This window comes from Salvia miltiorrhiza, chromosome 7 (genome assembly GCF_028751815.1).
Source record: "Salvia miltiorrhiza cultivar Shanhuang (shh) chromosome 7, IMPLAD_Smil_shh, whole genome shotgun sequence".
NCBI lineage: Eukaryota > Viridiplantae > Streptophyta > Magnoliopsida > Lamiales > Lamiaceae > Salvia > Salvia miltiorrhiza.
This window is the reverse complement of record NC_080393.1, coordinates 49,390,389-49,403,076: the sequence shown is the minus strand read 5'-3', so window position 1 is coordinate 49,403,076 and position 12,688 is coordinate 49,390,389. Positions and strand designations below refer to the sequence as shown.

Here is a 12,688-nt window from a genome sequence, read left to right as displayed (position 1 = left end):
TATTAGTTGAGTGGAGACCCACCAATTAAAAAATATATAAATAGTTACTAAAAATGGGTAGGACATGAATTGGTGGATGAACCAAAAAAGAAAGTAGGACTTGAAATGATGGACGGTTAAAGTAACTAATGTAATGGGACGTTCCGCTATAGTAATTGTGACATTATAATGAGATGGGTGAAGTATAAAAGATGAGTTTTTTATCTTTAAATTTTCTTTCTCTTCTTAATTTTTGCCTCCAAAATTTCTCTTTTCTTTTTCCTTCTTTCTATTCAATTTTTTTTTCAAATAATCATTAATTTTGATCATGAAAAGATAATCAAATGAATGTTAAATTTAAGTTTACAAAAAAATCTTTAATTCGATGTAATTTTTTTTAAATGAATAAATTATAACTATTTAAAGTATCAAATTAATTTTGTTCACTTTTATTTATCATTAATGTTGAATATCATTCTCTTTTTTCATTTTGTTTTTATTTGTTGGTGAAAAAAATGAGTAGATGCCATTTTGTAAATATTAAAATAGATGTTATATATAAAGCAAAAAAGAGAAAAAACCTAAAAACCCATGAATGCACAAAAAAAAAAAAGCTATGGGCCGAGCCTCGTTCAAACCTTGTTATGAAAAACCCCAAGGGAAAAATCACAGCAAGGAAAAAGAGTACTCGTCTAAAGAAAAGAAAAGCAGCAAAAAAAGAAAAAGAAAAAACAACCAACCACATAGGGAGGAAGAGCTTCAGAAGCTCCGGCCTAACCATCGCCCCTAAGCGATTCCACGCCCCCCCCTCCCGGACCGCCAAACAACATGCCACAAGCACCGTGAGGTGCACCAAAGAACAGAGAACACGAGGGCAGAGACGCCCATCACCAACTCCACAATGACAGTTCAGTTAGTGAATAACAAAACTCGATGTCAATGGTGAAGGACAACCATCACGGAGCAACCAAAGGGGCACGAACGCCATGACTCCAGGCCCGAGCTCACCCAGAACCTGAAAAATAGCCATCCTATGTGCTAAACCCCAACAAACCTCCCTATCGCGTGCATAGGGAAGCTTCAGCTCCTTCTCACCACCCCTCTGTCGCAAAACGTCAACCCAGCTCAGCCGTGGGACGTCTGCCAGAAACGCAGACCCCCCCACACCGAAACCCCAGCAGTAAACACCTCTAAACGTGAAGGAGTAACAGTCGACAAACTAGAATAACTCCAAGCAAACTGCCCAACAGGTGTTTGCCGAAAGTCCACAGCCAAGCGAAGGTTAAGAAATTCTAACATGGTTGTGAACCGTTAAATCTCTCGCCAAGGCATCTCGGATGCGATCAATACTGTGCGTCCACCAGCCCACCGACGTGTGGGGGCTGGCCATAATATCAGCGGGGGCATTTCATTCTCTAAAAATGTGAGACACTTGATACTCCATTCCCTCCAACAAAGAAATAGCTCGATTCCAAATAGCAGCGAATCTCCAAGGAATGCGTCTTGACTTCGTATTCAGGATGTGAACAACATAAGAAGAGTCTGCTGCAAACCAAATTTTCATCCATCTGCATTCATGAGCAAATTCAATGGCCGAGATAAGCCCGAGAAGCTCCGCTTCAAAGGCAAATCCAGTACCGCCGACAACGTGAAAACACCCCCTCACGTAGCCGCGCTAGTCGCAAAACACCCCTCCGACGTTGATCTGTCCCGGTGCACCAACTGCAGAGCCGTCCGTGTTAGCTTTAAGCCAAGAATAGGCAGACGGTGACCAATACACCGAGTCTAAGTTTGGAGGCGGCCTAATGCGAACAGTTACACCAATCCGCCGAGCAACCATATAGTCACTCGAAATATTACTAATATGACCCATCTTCGTAGATGAACTATCCACTTCCACAAACGAAGATTTTATAAAGGCAAGAACCGCACGCCCCAGCAGGTAGATACCATCAAAGTGGCATTTGTTTCTTGCACTCCACAACGCCCATATCATCTAAAAAATACCAAGCCTCCAGAAGTTGTTGAGTTGCGTGTTAAATTTCGTCGACCAAGCAAAAACCAAGAAACTGTGGATGTCATTGCATTGGAGCCCCTCTATACGATTAAACCAATCCAGAAAAGAGTGCCAGATAGGTTGAACTTTAATACACGACCAAAGTATATGATCAATGTCTTCGGTAGAAGCGAGACAGAGCGCGCAGTAGTTCGGAATGATCATCCTATGTTTGATAAGTTTATTAAGGGTAGGCAACAGATCAAGGATGGCCCGCCAACAAGTGATGGATCTCCTCACAGGGATGAACTTATCCCAAATCCAAGTTCCCTAAAACGGTGACAGCGTGACTCAAAGGCGAGCGCCGAGGTGACCTCCCCATGCACCGAGGCTTTCCAATACCGAACTTAATCATCGTGGCCAATGGGCAGTAGGAGAATGTCACACATTATGTTCGGGAATTCTTCCATAAATTCCTCGGCAAATGCCAACAGCTGTCATAAAAATAATCAGCAACCGTGTGTTTCAGCCTTGAGGGCAGAAAAGTCGGGATGCCAATTTTGTTGGCAATAGAGTAACCGAGCCAATCATCATCCCAGAAGTAAACGGAGGATCCACTCCCCAGAAGACAATAAGAATCAGCAATCAACTCCAGGACCAGCTGCTTAATCCATCCCCAGACCAAAGAGGCCAATAACGTCTCTCGCGATCTGCCAAACTCATCAAGATAACGGCTATGCAAAATATCATAGCCAAACTTCTTACCCTTAATAACATTCCAAGCCAGCTTCATGAGAAAGGCCTCATTTATCATATCAAATGATCTCACTCCTAGACCCCTTTCTTCTTTGATGCCGCACACCCGATCCCAACTGACCATGAAAGATGGCTTTTTGTTAATATCCCCTGACCAAATAAAGTTTCTGCACGCTTTATCCAAATCCTTTATCAGCGATCCTGGCCATTTATATATCATCATAGTATGCACAAGAGAGCTTTGGATGATAGATTTAACTAGGCATAGTCTTCCGGCCATAGAGAGTTGCATCCCTTTCCACCGGGAGAATTTATTAATAATTTTGTCCTTGATAGCAGCCAAGTGCACCGCTCTTGGGCTCCCTGCGAACAAAGGTACCCCCAAGTACACCGTCGGCAGCTTTTTAACCGAGAAACCCAGAGCTCGTGAGATCTGCCTTTGATAGCATAACAGAATGCCTTTTGCAAAAAAGAGCTGCGACTTTTCTCTACTGCAATCTTGGCCCGAGATGACCCCATAATAAAGGAAGATGTCACGAATAGCTCTTGCATTCTGCATGGTGGCCTTGTAGAAAATAAGTATGTCATCCGCATACAACAAGTGCGTGGGGAAAAGATGCTTACGGTTCATCCGCATATGAGTAAGCTTATTGGTAGCCACCGCCTGGAGAATGAGCTTGCTGAGTACGTCTTCAGCAATGCCAAAAATAATTGGCGATAAGGGGTCAGCTTGTCTGAGTCACCGGGAGCAAGGAAAGTAGCCGCATGCCTGACCATTACAAAGAATGGAAAGTCTGGCTGAAGAGAAAATAATGTAGATCCAAGAGAGAAAAGTAGGAGGGAAACCCATAGCCTGCATATAGGGCTGGCAATTTTCGACACGACACAAAAGCACGATACGAAACCGCACGAAATTAATGGGTTAGTAACCCGCACGATAAGATTCAGGTCCTTATTGGGTCGATCTGATAAGGATCTGATAATTTCGTGTCGGGTTCGTGTCGGGTTCAGGTAACCTGATAGAAGTAATAATTTTAATATTATTATTTTTATTAAATAATTTTCAGCCTTTAGGGTTTTGATTTTGAGTCTTTGACTCCAGCGCCGCACACGTCTCATTTCAAATTTTCAGTTCTGCAAACTTGGAAACCCACCCCTCCCACACCACACGGCCACACCGAGACAGCGAGACGTGCTGACGAGCGACGGCCACGGCGGCGCGGCCAGTCACCGGCGACTCACCACCAGTCACCACTCTCCAGCGGCGCACCTCCACATCTGTCGCCGTCTTAAACATCTGCCGAATCGGAAGAGGCTTCTCTTCTAGTCACCGACGACTCACCTCCAGTGACCACTCTCCAGCGGCGCACCTCCACCTCCGCCGCCGTCTCAAACATCCGCTGAATCGGAAGAGAAGCGCACTTAACTCCCTGCCAGTGCCCGCTGCTGCCAGCTGCCTCTCTTCTCCGGTAAGTCACCAACGTCGGTGATTCATTCAATAATACAAATTCTGCTTGTATTTGTTTTCGAGATTGAGAAGAATTTGGATTGTGAAGAATTTAGGACTCGTAGATTTCAGATTTCTATGAGAAAAGAGTATGCACTTAACCATTAAGCTATTTACAAAATGCTTGTGAACCACGTTGCACCTATATCAAATCCCTAGAAAGTGTCTTTTACTTCACTTTTTATTTTCTCTTGATCATATTTTGATTTAGTTATTTTGAATCCACAATAATATCATTAATATAGTGTTAAACTGTTAATGGAAATAAATTGTAGACAGAATCTACATTTGGAAAAAGATGATTTAGTTTTGAAAATGAGGCTGTGTTCCACTTTCCCTTTGCTGCTCTTCTTGTGATTGTGCGTCTGCAGCGTGGCTATAGATTATTGTAACAGTTGTTGTAGTGTGATCTCAATTTTTGATTGTCTTTTATTGCTCATTTAAATCTTATGTACTAATAGTTATTTGTTCTTTGTTGTTATAGGTAATTATGTCTTGCAATGATGATACCGATGGTGATGAAAATACTTTTACGACAAATACAAGTGAAATGCCTTGTATTGCTTCTACTGCTAGCCCTGCAGCTGCTGCCCCTTCTGCCACAGATGCAGAAACTAGTTTAGGGACGTCCAATCCCACAGCTAAGCCCCCAACGAACAAAAGAAAACCGAGGTCAGCTGTTTGGAATCACTATAAAGTTACTACTAGTGCAGATGGTTCCAAAACATGTGTGTGTGTCTATTGTGGGCATCGTTATTACAAAGTGACAAGCAAATGTGGAACTGGAAACTTGAAACGTCATTTAGATGGTTGTCAAAGGAAGAATACACATGATGTTGGTGAATTGATGACTACTAGTAAAACAAAATTTGATCCTGATCACTTTAGGGAGTTATTGTGTGCTGCTATTGTTGTTCATGATTTGCCATTTCGATTCGTTGAATATGAACACATTATAGCTATTTTTTAGTATCTTAAGTGGGATATTAAGATGGTTACTAGAAATACAGTGAAGGCTGATGTTTTGAAATTGTATGAAAGAGAAAAGATGAGGATTAAGTCTGAATTGCAAAAAGCATGTGGTAGAATTTCCTTGACTTCTGATTGTTGGAGTTCTATTACAACTGATGGTTATATTTCTCTTACTTGTTACTTCATTGATGAGGAATGGGTGTTACGTAAGAAGGTGTTGAATTTTTCTTTGATGCCATCTCCTCATACTGGTGTAGCATTATCAAATAAGTTGTTTTCCATGCTTTGTGACTGGGGGATTGAAAACAAAGTATTTTCTTTGACTTTGGATAATGCTAGTGCAAATGATGTGTCTGTTGAGTTGTTGATCTCACAGTTGAACTTGAATAATGCACTTCTTTGTGATGGTGAATTCTTCCATATCCGTTGTTGTGCACATATCATCAATTTGGTAGTCTAAGATGGTTTGAATGATATTGAAAATTCTGTCATTAAGATCCGTGAAAGTGTGAAATATGTGAGGGGTTCACAAATGAGGAGGCATAAATTTTTGGAATGTGTAAGCAAGTTATCTTTGCAAAGTAAGAGAGGACTGAGGCAGGACGTCCCTACTAGGTGGAATTCTACATTTTTTATGCTTGATAATGCACTATATTATAGGAAAGCTACAAGCATTGTCCTTCTTCAGTTGAATGGGATAGAATTGAGAAGATTCGTGGTTTCTTGAGCTTGTTCTACGATGTCTCGAACTTGTTTTCTGGTAGCAACTATCCTACAGCAAATTTGTATTTGCAGCCCGTTGTCATGTGCTACAGTTCATTGAGACAAAGTTGCAATAGTTCGGATGTTTATATAAAGAAAATGGCTGAGAAGATGCTACCAAAGTTTGAGAAGTATTGGTCCGATTTCAGCTTGATCTTGACTATGGCTGTGGTCTTTGATCCACGCTATAAGTTTCAGTTTGTGGAATTCTTTTATAAGAAGTTGTATGGCCCTAACTCTCGTCAGTGTTCACTAGTAAGAGAGAAGTTATTTGCTCTATTTGAAGAATATCATAAGAACAACAGTGACAGTTTTGGTCTTACTAGAAGTGGGGGTCCGACATTAAATGATTCAACTTGTGAATTCACAAACGAAGAATCTAAAGCGGTGGTTGAGGTAAATTACTAAATTATATTTACTTATGTCATTAATATTATTCAAATTTCTTACTTGTTAATTAAAATTTTCATTTGTATTTTAACTACAGGAGTTTAGTGCTTTGGATGAGTTTGGATTAAGCGAACAAAAGTCACAATTAGATTTGTATATGCAAGAAGCAAGATTGGATGCCAAATCTAGTCTTGACGTTCTTGGCTTTTGGAAAGGGAATCAATACAAGTATCCACAAGTAGCTCGCATGGCTCGTGATATTTTGAGCATTCCCATAACTACGGTTGCTTCTGAAGCTGTTTTTAGTGTTGGTGGAAGAGTACTTGATCAATATCGTAGCTCACTTAAAGCAAGCACAGTGGAGGCAATTATTTGCACTAGAGATTGGTTGTTTGGAGAAAAAGGTATAACTTCTTTGTGTTATTAATGTTGACATTTTAAATTATTGATATATATACTAATTCATATTTTTTTTTCTTCAAAGCCTTCAAAAGCGAAGTACCAACATGTGAGTTAGCCGAAGACTTTCTACATGGCGATGATGAACCTTAAACGGAATCCTCCTCAGTCTCCACTATTGCTGTTGATGGTTAGTTTGAGCAAATTGATCCATTATTGAGATAAGATTATATTGAGTCTACAAATTATAAAACTTAGGCATTTTCCTAATTGGATGCACTTGATTTCAGCATGATATGTTCTTATATTTTCATAATTTCAGGATGAGTATGTTCTGATATGGATTTCAGCCTGGTATGTTCTGATATTTTTCTAATGTAATTCTTGATAGATCAAACATCAAAGTGAAACTATTAAATATTAATGATTATAATGATATTTCATGGAGTGTGCAATGCAGGTGCTTTCAAGTTTTAAAGCTAGGGGAAATGAAGAACTATTTGTGGATTGGACTCCAAGAACGGGCACTAGATGACGATATTTTTATATTGCTAGACTTTTATTTTGTTGAACTTGAAACACTTCACTAGATGGCGATATTTTTATGTTGCTAGACTTTTATTTTGTTGGACTGAACCTATGATTTATGTTGATGAATGGGGCTTATTATGTGAGCTTTTAAATTTCAATGTTTTTTCAAACCATGAATCTGTTCAGTGGTTAATTTGATATGTAATTCGCATATTATTGTGTTGTTTTAATCAGGTCAAATTCGTGTTATTATTGTGTTCGTGTTTAAACAGGTCAAATTCAGGTTATAAGCATATCGTGTCGTTATCGTATCGTGTCAACCCGATTTAAATCGTGTTACTATCGGGTTCGTGTCGGGTTCGTGTCGTGTTCGGGTTTGAGTAAATCAAGTCGGGTTCGGGTTGGGTTCGAGCATTCCCTTATCAGGTCGGGTTCAGGTTTGGCCTTAATAGATCGGGTCGCTATCAGGTCGACCCGATAACGATCCGACACGCACGATTTGCCAGCCCTACCTGCATAGCACATAATATTTAATTCCAATTCATTGTGTCAAAATCCTTCTTGATGTCAACTTTGCAGGCCATATTCCTTCCATGACACGAGCGTTTCATGCAATTCACACCCTCCGAACCCAGCATGATGCAGTCATGGATGAGCCGGCCGTGGATAAACCCAAATTGATTTTGCGAAACATAATCCACCGCTATCGCCGTCAATCTTGTAGCAAGAATTTTAGACAAAATATTAAAGAAGAAATTCGAAAGAATGGTCGACCTCAAGTCAGCAACCGACTCCACTCTATTTTTCTTGGGAATAAGAATAAGAGTGTTCGAATTCAAGCCCTGCGGTAAGTAATTTTTTATGAAGAAGGTCCTAATCGCAAGAAGAATATCCTCCTGAATGATGTCCCAACAATGCTGAAAGAAGCTGCCCTAAAACCCATCAGTCCAGCTGCGCTGTTCGCAGAAAGATCGAAGACCGCCACTTTAATTTCCTCATCCAAAGGTATGCAAGTGAGGCTCAAGTTATCGCTCTAAGTAACAGTACTCTCCACCAAGCGGCTGACCTCTTGAACCGTAACCATTGACTGCCTGGTTTCCGAGAAAAGTTGAGAAAAATAATTGACAATATGCGCCGCAATAGAATCCTGGTCAGAAACCTCCACCCCATAAATCTTGAGCTGAGAAATCGTGAATTGCTTTTGCTTTAATTTGAGAGAATTGTGAAAAAAATCCTTATTTTTGTCACCATCTTCAAGCCATCGGACTCTATTCCAATAACATAGCAAGGCGCGAGATGCGTATGGAGAGGCAGGAGCGTGGGGTGAGATAACACGAGCACGGTCGCTGGGTGAGAAGCGCGAGGGCGTGGCGCGGCCGCGGGAAATAGAGCACAGGCGATGGGTATGAAAAAGCTCGGCGCGGTCGCTAAAAAATACCCGCGAGCGCTCGATGTGCGAAAACTCGACGCTCGGGCGCTGAAATTGGCCCGCGAGTGCTGGGTGTGCGGAAGCTCGACGCTCGGGCGCTAGGATAGACCCGCGAGCGCAGGCGTGCGTGGCTTTCATCAGTTCTCCCTCAATTTTCTTAATTCTAACACTTCACTACTTACTTCACTCTCCTGCAAAAATGTAATGCATATAGTAACAATTCGACATAAAATACGGAGCGAGCGTAACGTAGATCTGTCCCACCGAAGTGCATCCGTCAGAGCTGACCAAATCAACCAGGGAGTTACAAGACTAGAAAGACCTTTTGTAGCTGGCAAAGGAAATGCACCTAGAAGTTGCTTAGTAACCGTTTGGGTGGTCCCACAACAAACTTGCAGCTTTAGAGGCGGAGGGAAATTTTGTTGTCGGCCTACGTGAGAAGTGGAAAAGAGAAATGATGAAGTAGCCCTCCAAAATCATGAAGAGTAGTGCTAAAAGGACGAAAAAGTCCTAGATCGTACTAGTTTTGTATTTATCAAAATACCCTCGTTAATTGTTGTCTATAAGTAGTGATAGGGTTTTTCTTGTAACACACATTCAATAACAAATATAGCTGATTTTTCCGCCACTGAATACAAGTTTTAAAAGTTCTAAGTTCATGAGTGGTTCCTGCATCTTATTTCAAATTTCTTTCCGTTAGGTATTCAAAATCCCCACCTCCCTCATTCAAATATAACCTATCGTTCCCTATATTCAATGATTTTGTCGAGATACTATGAGTCATAAGAGAAGGAGCCCAATACTAGTAAAGTTCGTCGAAGATTTCGGTCCATTCGAGTTAAAGAGTGGTCGGAGATTCCAATCACAGGTTATTATTTTTCCTTTCTCATCCTTTAAATCTGTGTTGGTCAAAACTACCTTCACCAACACTAATCTCGACATAAGGTAAACAAGTCCTAAATATGTATAATCTATATATTTTGTAATAGATATAGATTTTATAATAGATATAAACTAAGCATAGAAATCCAGCTAAAAGCACTCAAAATTTGCATACAAAATACGCCTAATTAAAGAGAGACAAAAAGAAGCGATTGTAAACTTGTAAAGTTTGGTCTAATTTATTAAAACTAACCTGGTGAATAACTATTGATTTTTATTTATTTAATTGGTCAATTGGCAGCATTAATACTTATTCTTAACCTAAAAATATGTTTGTTCTATTAAATTAGATAAATTAAGCTACTTTTGAATTGGTAAAAAATAATGTTAAAGTTATTATTACCAACACTTTTAAAATGTCTACTAAATATTACTCGATCCCTCCGTCTCATTGATCATGTCCCGTATTCTTTTTTTGTTTGTTCCACTGATCTTGTCCAATTTCTATAGATGGTAAACAATAAAAATTCTTAATTACTCCCTCCGTCCGCCAAGATTATGTAAAAATTACTATATTTGGCGTCCGCCAAGATTATGTCACTTTCCTTTTATGGCAATGGTCCCACCATCTTCTTTAATATTTTATCCTTAATAACACTCTTTATTTACAAAAAATTCATTCAAAACTCAATCTCAACCACACATCTCATAAAGTGGTGGGACCCTTTCTCCATTACATCAAAATCATCACTAATTTTATTAAATCCCGTGCCCAAGCAATTTTACATAATTTTGGCGGACGGAGGGAGTATCTTTTATCTCTCCTATTTTATCACTTTATCACATTCTCTCTCCTACTTTATCACATTCTATCTCCTATTTTATCAATTTTATACTTTTATTATCTACACATTTAAATCATTAATAATATTTTTTCAATAATTGTACCGAAACCAAATAAAACAAGCTGAGTGGGACGGAGGGAGCAGCCAGCATCCAGCATCCAGCATCTATTGTCTACTAAATGTGAAAAAAGCATTAATTAATCCCCTCAAACTCTCATCGATCAAATTTAACACGTCACTCTCCTCATTCTTACAGCATTCATCTCCAGACTTCATTCTTCAATATACATTTCCCAAATACTAAGGTACCGACACTCTGTAGGCCCCACTCACAAGAAACTAAATCATGTCTTCTCTCTCTACTCCCATCCAACACCTCTCATTCCTTCTTCCCCACAAATCTAAATCCCCACCCTCCACTCAGATCCACCCCCCACCCCCACCCTACCCACCCCTATCTTATCCTACACCAAGATCTCTGCCCAAACAAGCTCACACTCCTACCCAAAGTCTCTCACACACACTATCTTATCCCGCTCTGCCTTCATTACTTCACTAAAAAACACACACACACATTACATCATAGGCATAGGCTAGCAAATTTGTTCTAATTTTTTTTAGTTGTCGAAATGGTGGAAGCGCAGTCGTGGACGACGAGGAGGGGCAGCAACCCCCGGTTCGAACCCCCAAGCAGCGCCGACCAGGTCCTCGACATCCCGGCGACCCCGACGGCCGAGATCCGGCAGCAGCAGTCCCTCACCATCTCCCCCTCCGCCGTGACGGCGGCGACCGTGGCGGCGTGGTACCTCTCGAACATCGGCGTGCTCCTCCTGAACAAGTACCTCCTGAGCTTCCACGGCTACCGCTACCCCATCTTCCTGACCATGCTCCACATGCTCTCCTGCGCCGCCTACAGCCTCCTCGCCATCAAGTGGCTGGAGCTCGTCCCCTTCCAGCCCATCCACAGCCGCCGCCAGTTCCTCAAGATCCTCGCCCTCAGCGCCATCTTCTCCTTCTCCGTCGTCTGCGGCAACACCTCCCTCCGCTACCTCCCCGTCTCCTTCAACCAGGCCATCGGCGCCACCACCCCCTTCTTCACCGCCATCTTCGCCTTCCTCATCACCTGCAAGACCGAGTCCGCCGAGGTCTACGCCGCCCTCGTCCCCGTCGTCCTCGGCATCGTCCTCGCCAGCAACAGCGAGCCCCTCTTCCACCTCTTCGGCTTCCTCATGTGCGTCGGCTCCACCGCCGGCCGCGCCCTCAAATCCGTCGTCCAAGGCCTCCTCCTCACCTCCGAGGCCGAGAAGCTCCACTCCATGAATCTGTTACTCTACATGGCGCCCATGGCCGCCGTCATTTTGCTGCCCTTCACATTATACATAGAGGGAAACGTGCTCGCCATCACGGTGGAGAAAAGCAGGGTAGACGGGTTCATGGTGTTTCTTTTGATGGCCAATGCCACGGTGGCGTATTTGGTTAACCTCACGAATTTCCTGGTGACGAAGCACACCAGCGCGCTGACGCTGCAGGTGCTCGGCAACGCGAAGGCGGCCGTCGCCGCCGTGGTGTCGGTGCTCATATTTAGGAATCCGGTGACGGTGATGGGGATGATGGGGTTCGCCATCACGGTGATGGGAGTCATTCTTTACAGCGAGGCGAAGAAGAGATCCAAATCGACAGCTCATTGACAGCTGCCAAATTTGATGGAAATTTACAGTGGTAATGCTTACTTTTTGATTCTTTTTTATTGATTCATGATTCTGTTGTATAGGGAAAGAATTTGCTCTGCTTTTTTGTATAATTGATTCATATGAAATGGGGATAGTTTGAGAGAATAAAGATGTCTCTTTTACTTTCTTTCCCCTTTGGCTGTCATTTTGTATCTTATTTCAACAAAATTAGCGATGCCGCATAAAGAAGTCATTCTTTTTAGAGGGATTTACCTCTCATAATTGACATGATTTACTATTTCTATTTTTATTATTAGGATTGATTTGGGATATTCCAAGAGATTAGTCTATGTTATTTTTATCCATCAAGACTAATCTACAGACAAGTAGTATTTTTTGTTTTTAATGTGGTTTTTTTGGAGACACCATAAGTTAATCACTTTTCCCTCTTTTGTTTCTGAGATTTTGTACAATGCACACTTTTAATACAGATGAAGAAAAATGAGATACGAAAACGGATGGTAGTAAGAAAAGTGATATGTATCATGAATATGTATAATTAATAATAAT

General features: G+C 41.4%; 2 protein-coding genes across 2 annotated transcripts; one reads left to right on the top strand and one right to left on the bottom strand.

The window, feature by feature from the left end:
* Positions 1–1,654: 1,654 nt before the first annotated feature.
* LOC130994327 (uncharacterized) lies at positions 1,655–3,368 on the bottom strand. The gene is made up of 2 exons (XM_057919375.1): positions 2,493–3,368; positions 1,655–1,975 (listed from the first exon to the last, which is right to left on the bottom strand). The coding sequence occupies exons 1-2, from the start codon at positions 3,366–3,368 to the stop codon at positions 1,655–1,657; spliced, it is 1,197 nt and encodes a 398-aa protein (XP_057775358.1).
* Positions 3,369–10,661: 7,293 nt separating this feature from the next.
* LOC130994615 (probable sugar phosphate/phosphate translocator At1g12500) lies at positions 10,662–12,400 on the top strand. Its single transcript, XM_057919671.1, has one exon. The coding sequence runs from the start codon at positions 11,078–11,080 to the stop codon at positions 12,134–12,136; it is 1,059 nt and encodes a 352-aa protein (XP_057775654.1). The 5' UTR covers positions 10,662–11,077; the 3' UTR covers positions 12,137–12,400.
* Positions 12,401–12,688: the final 288 nt, after the last annotated feature.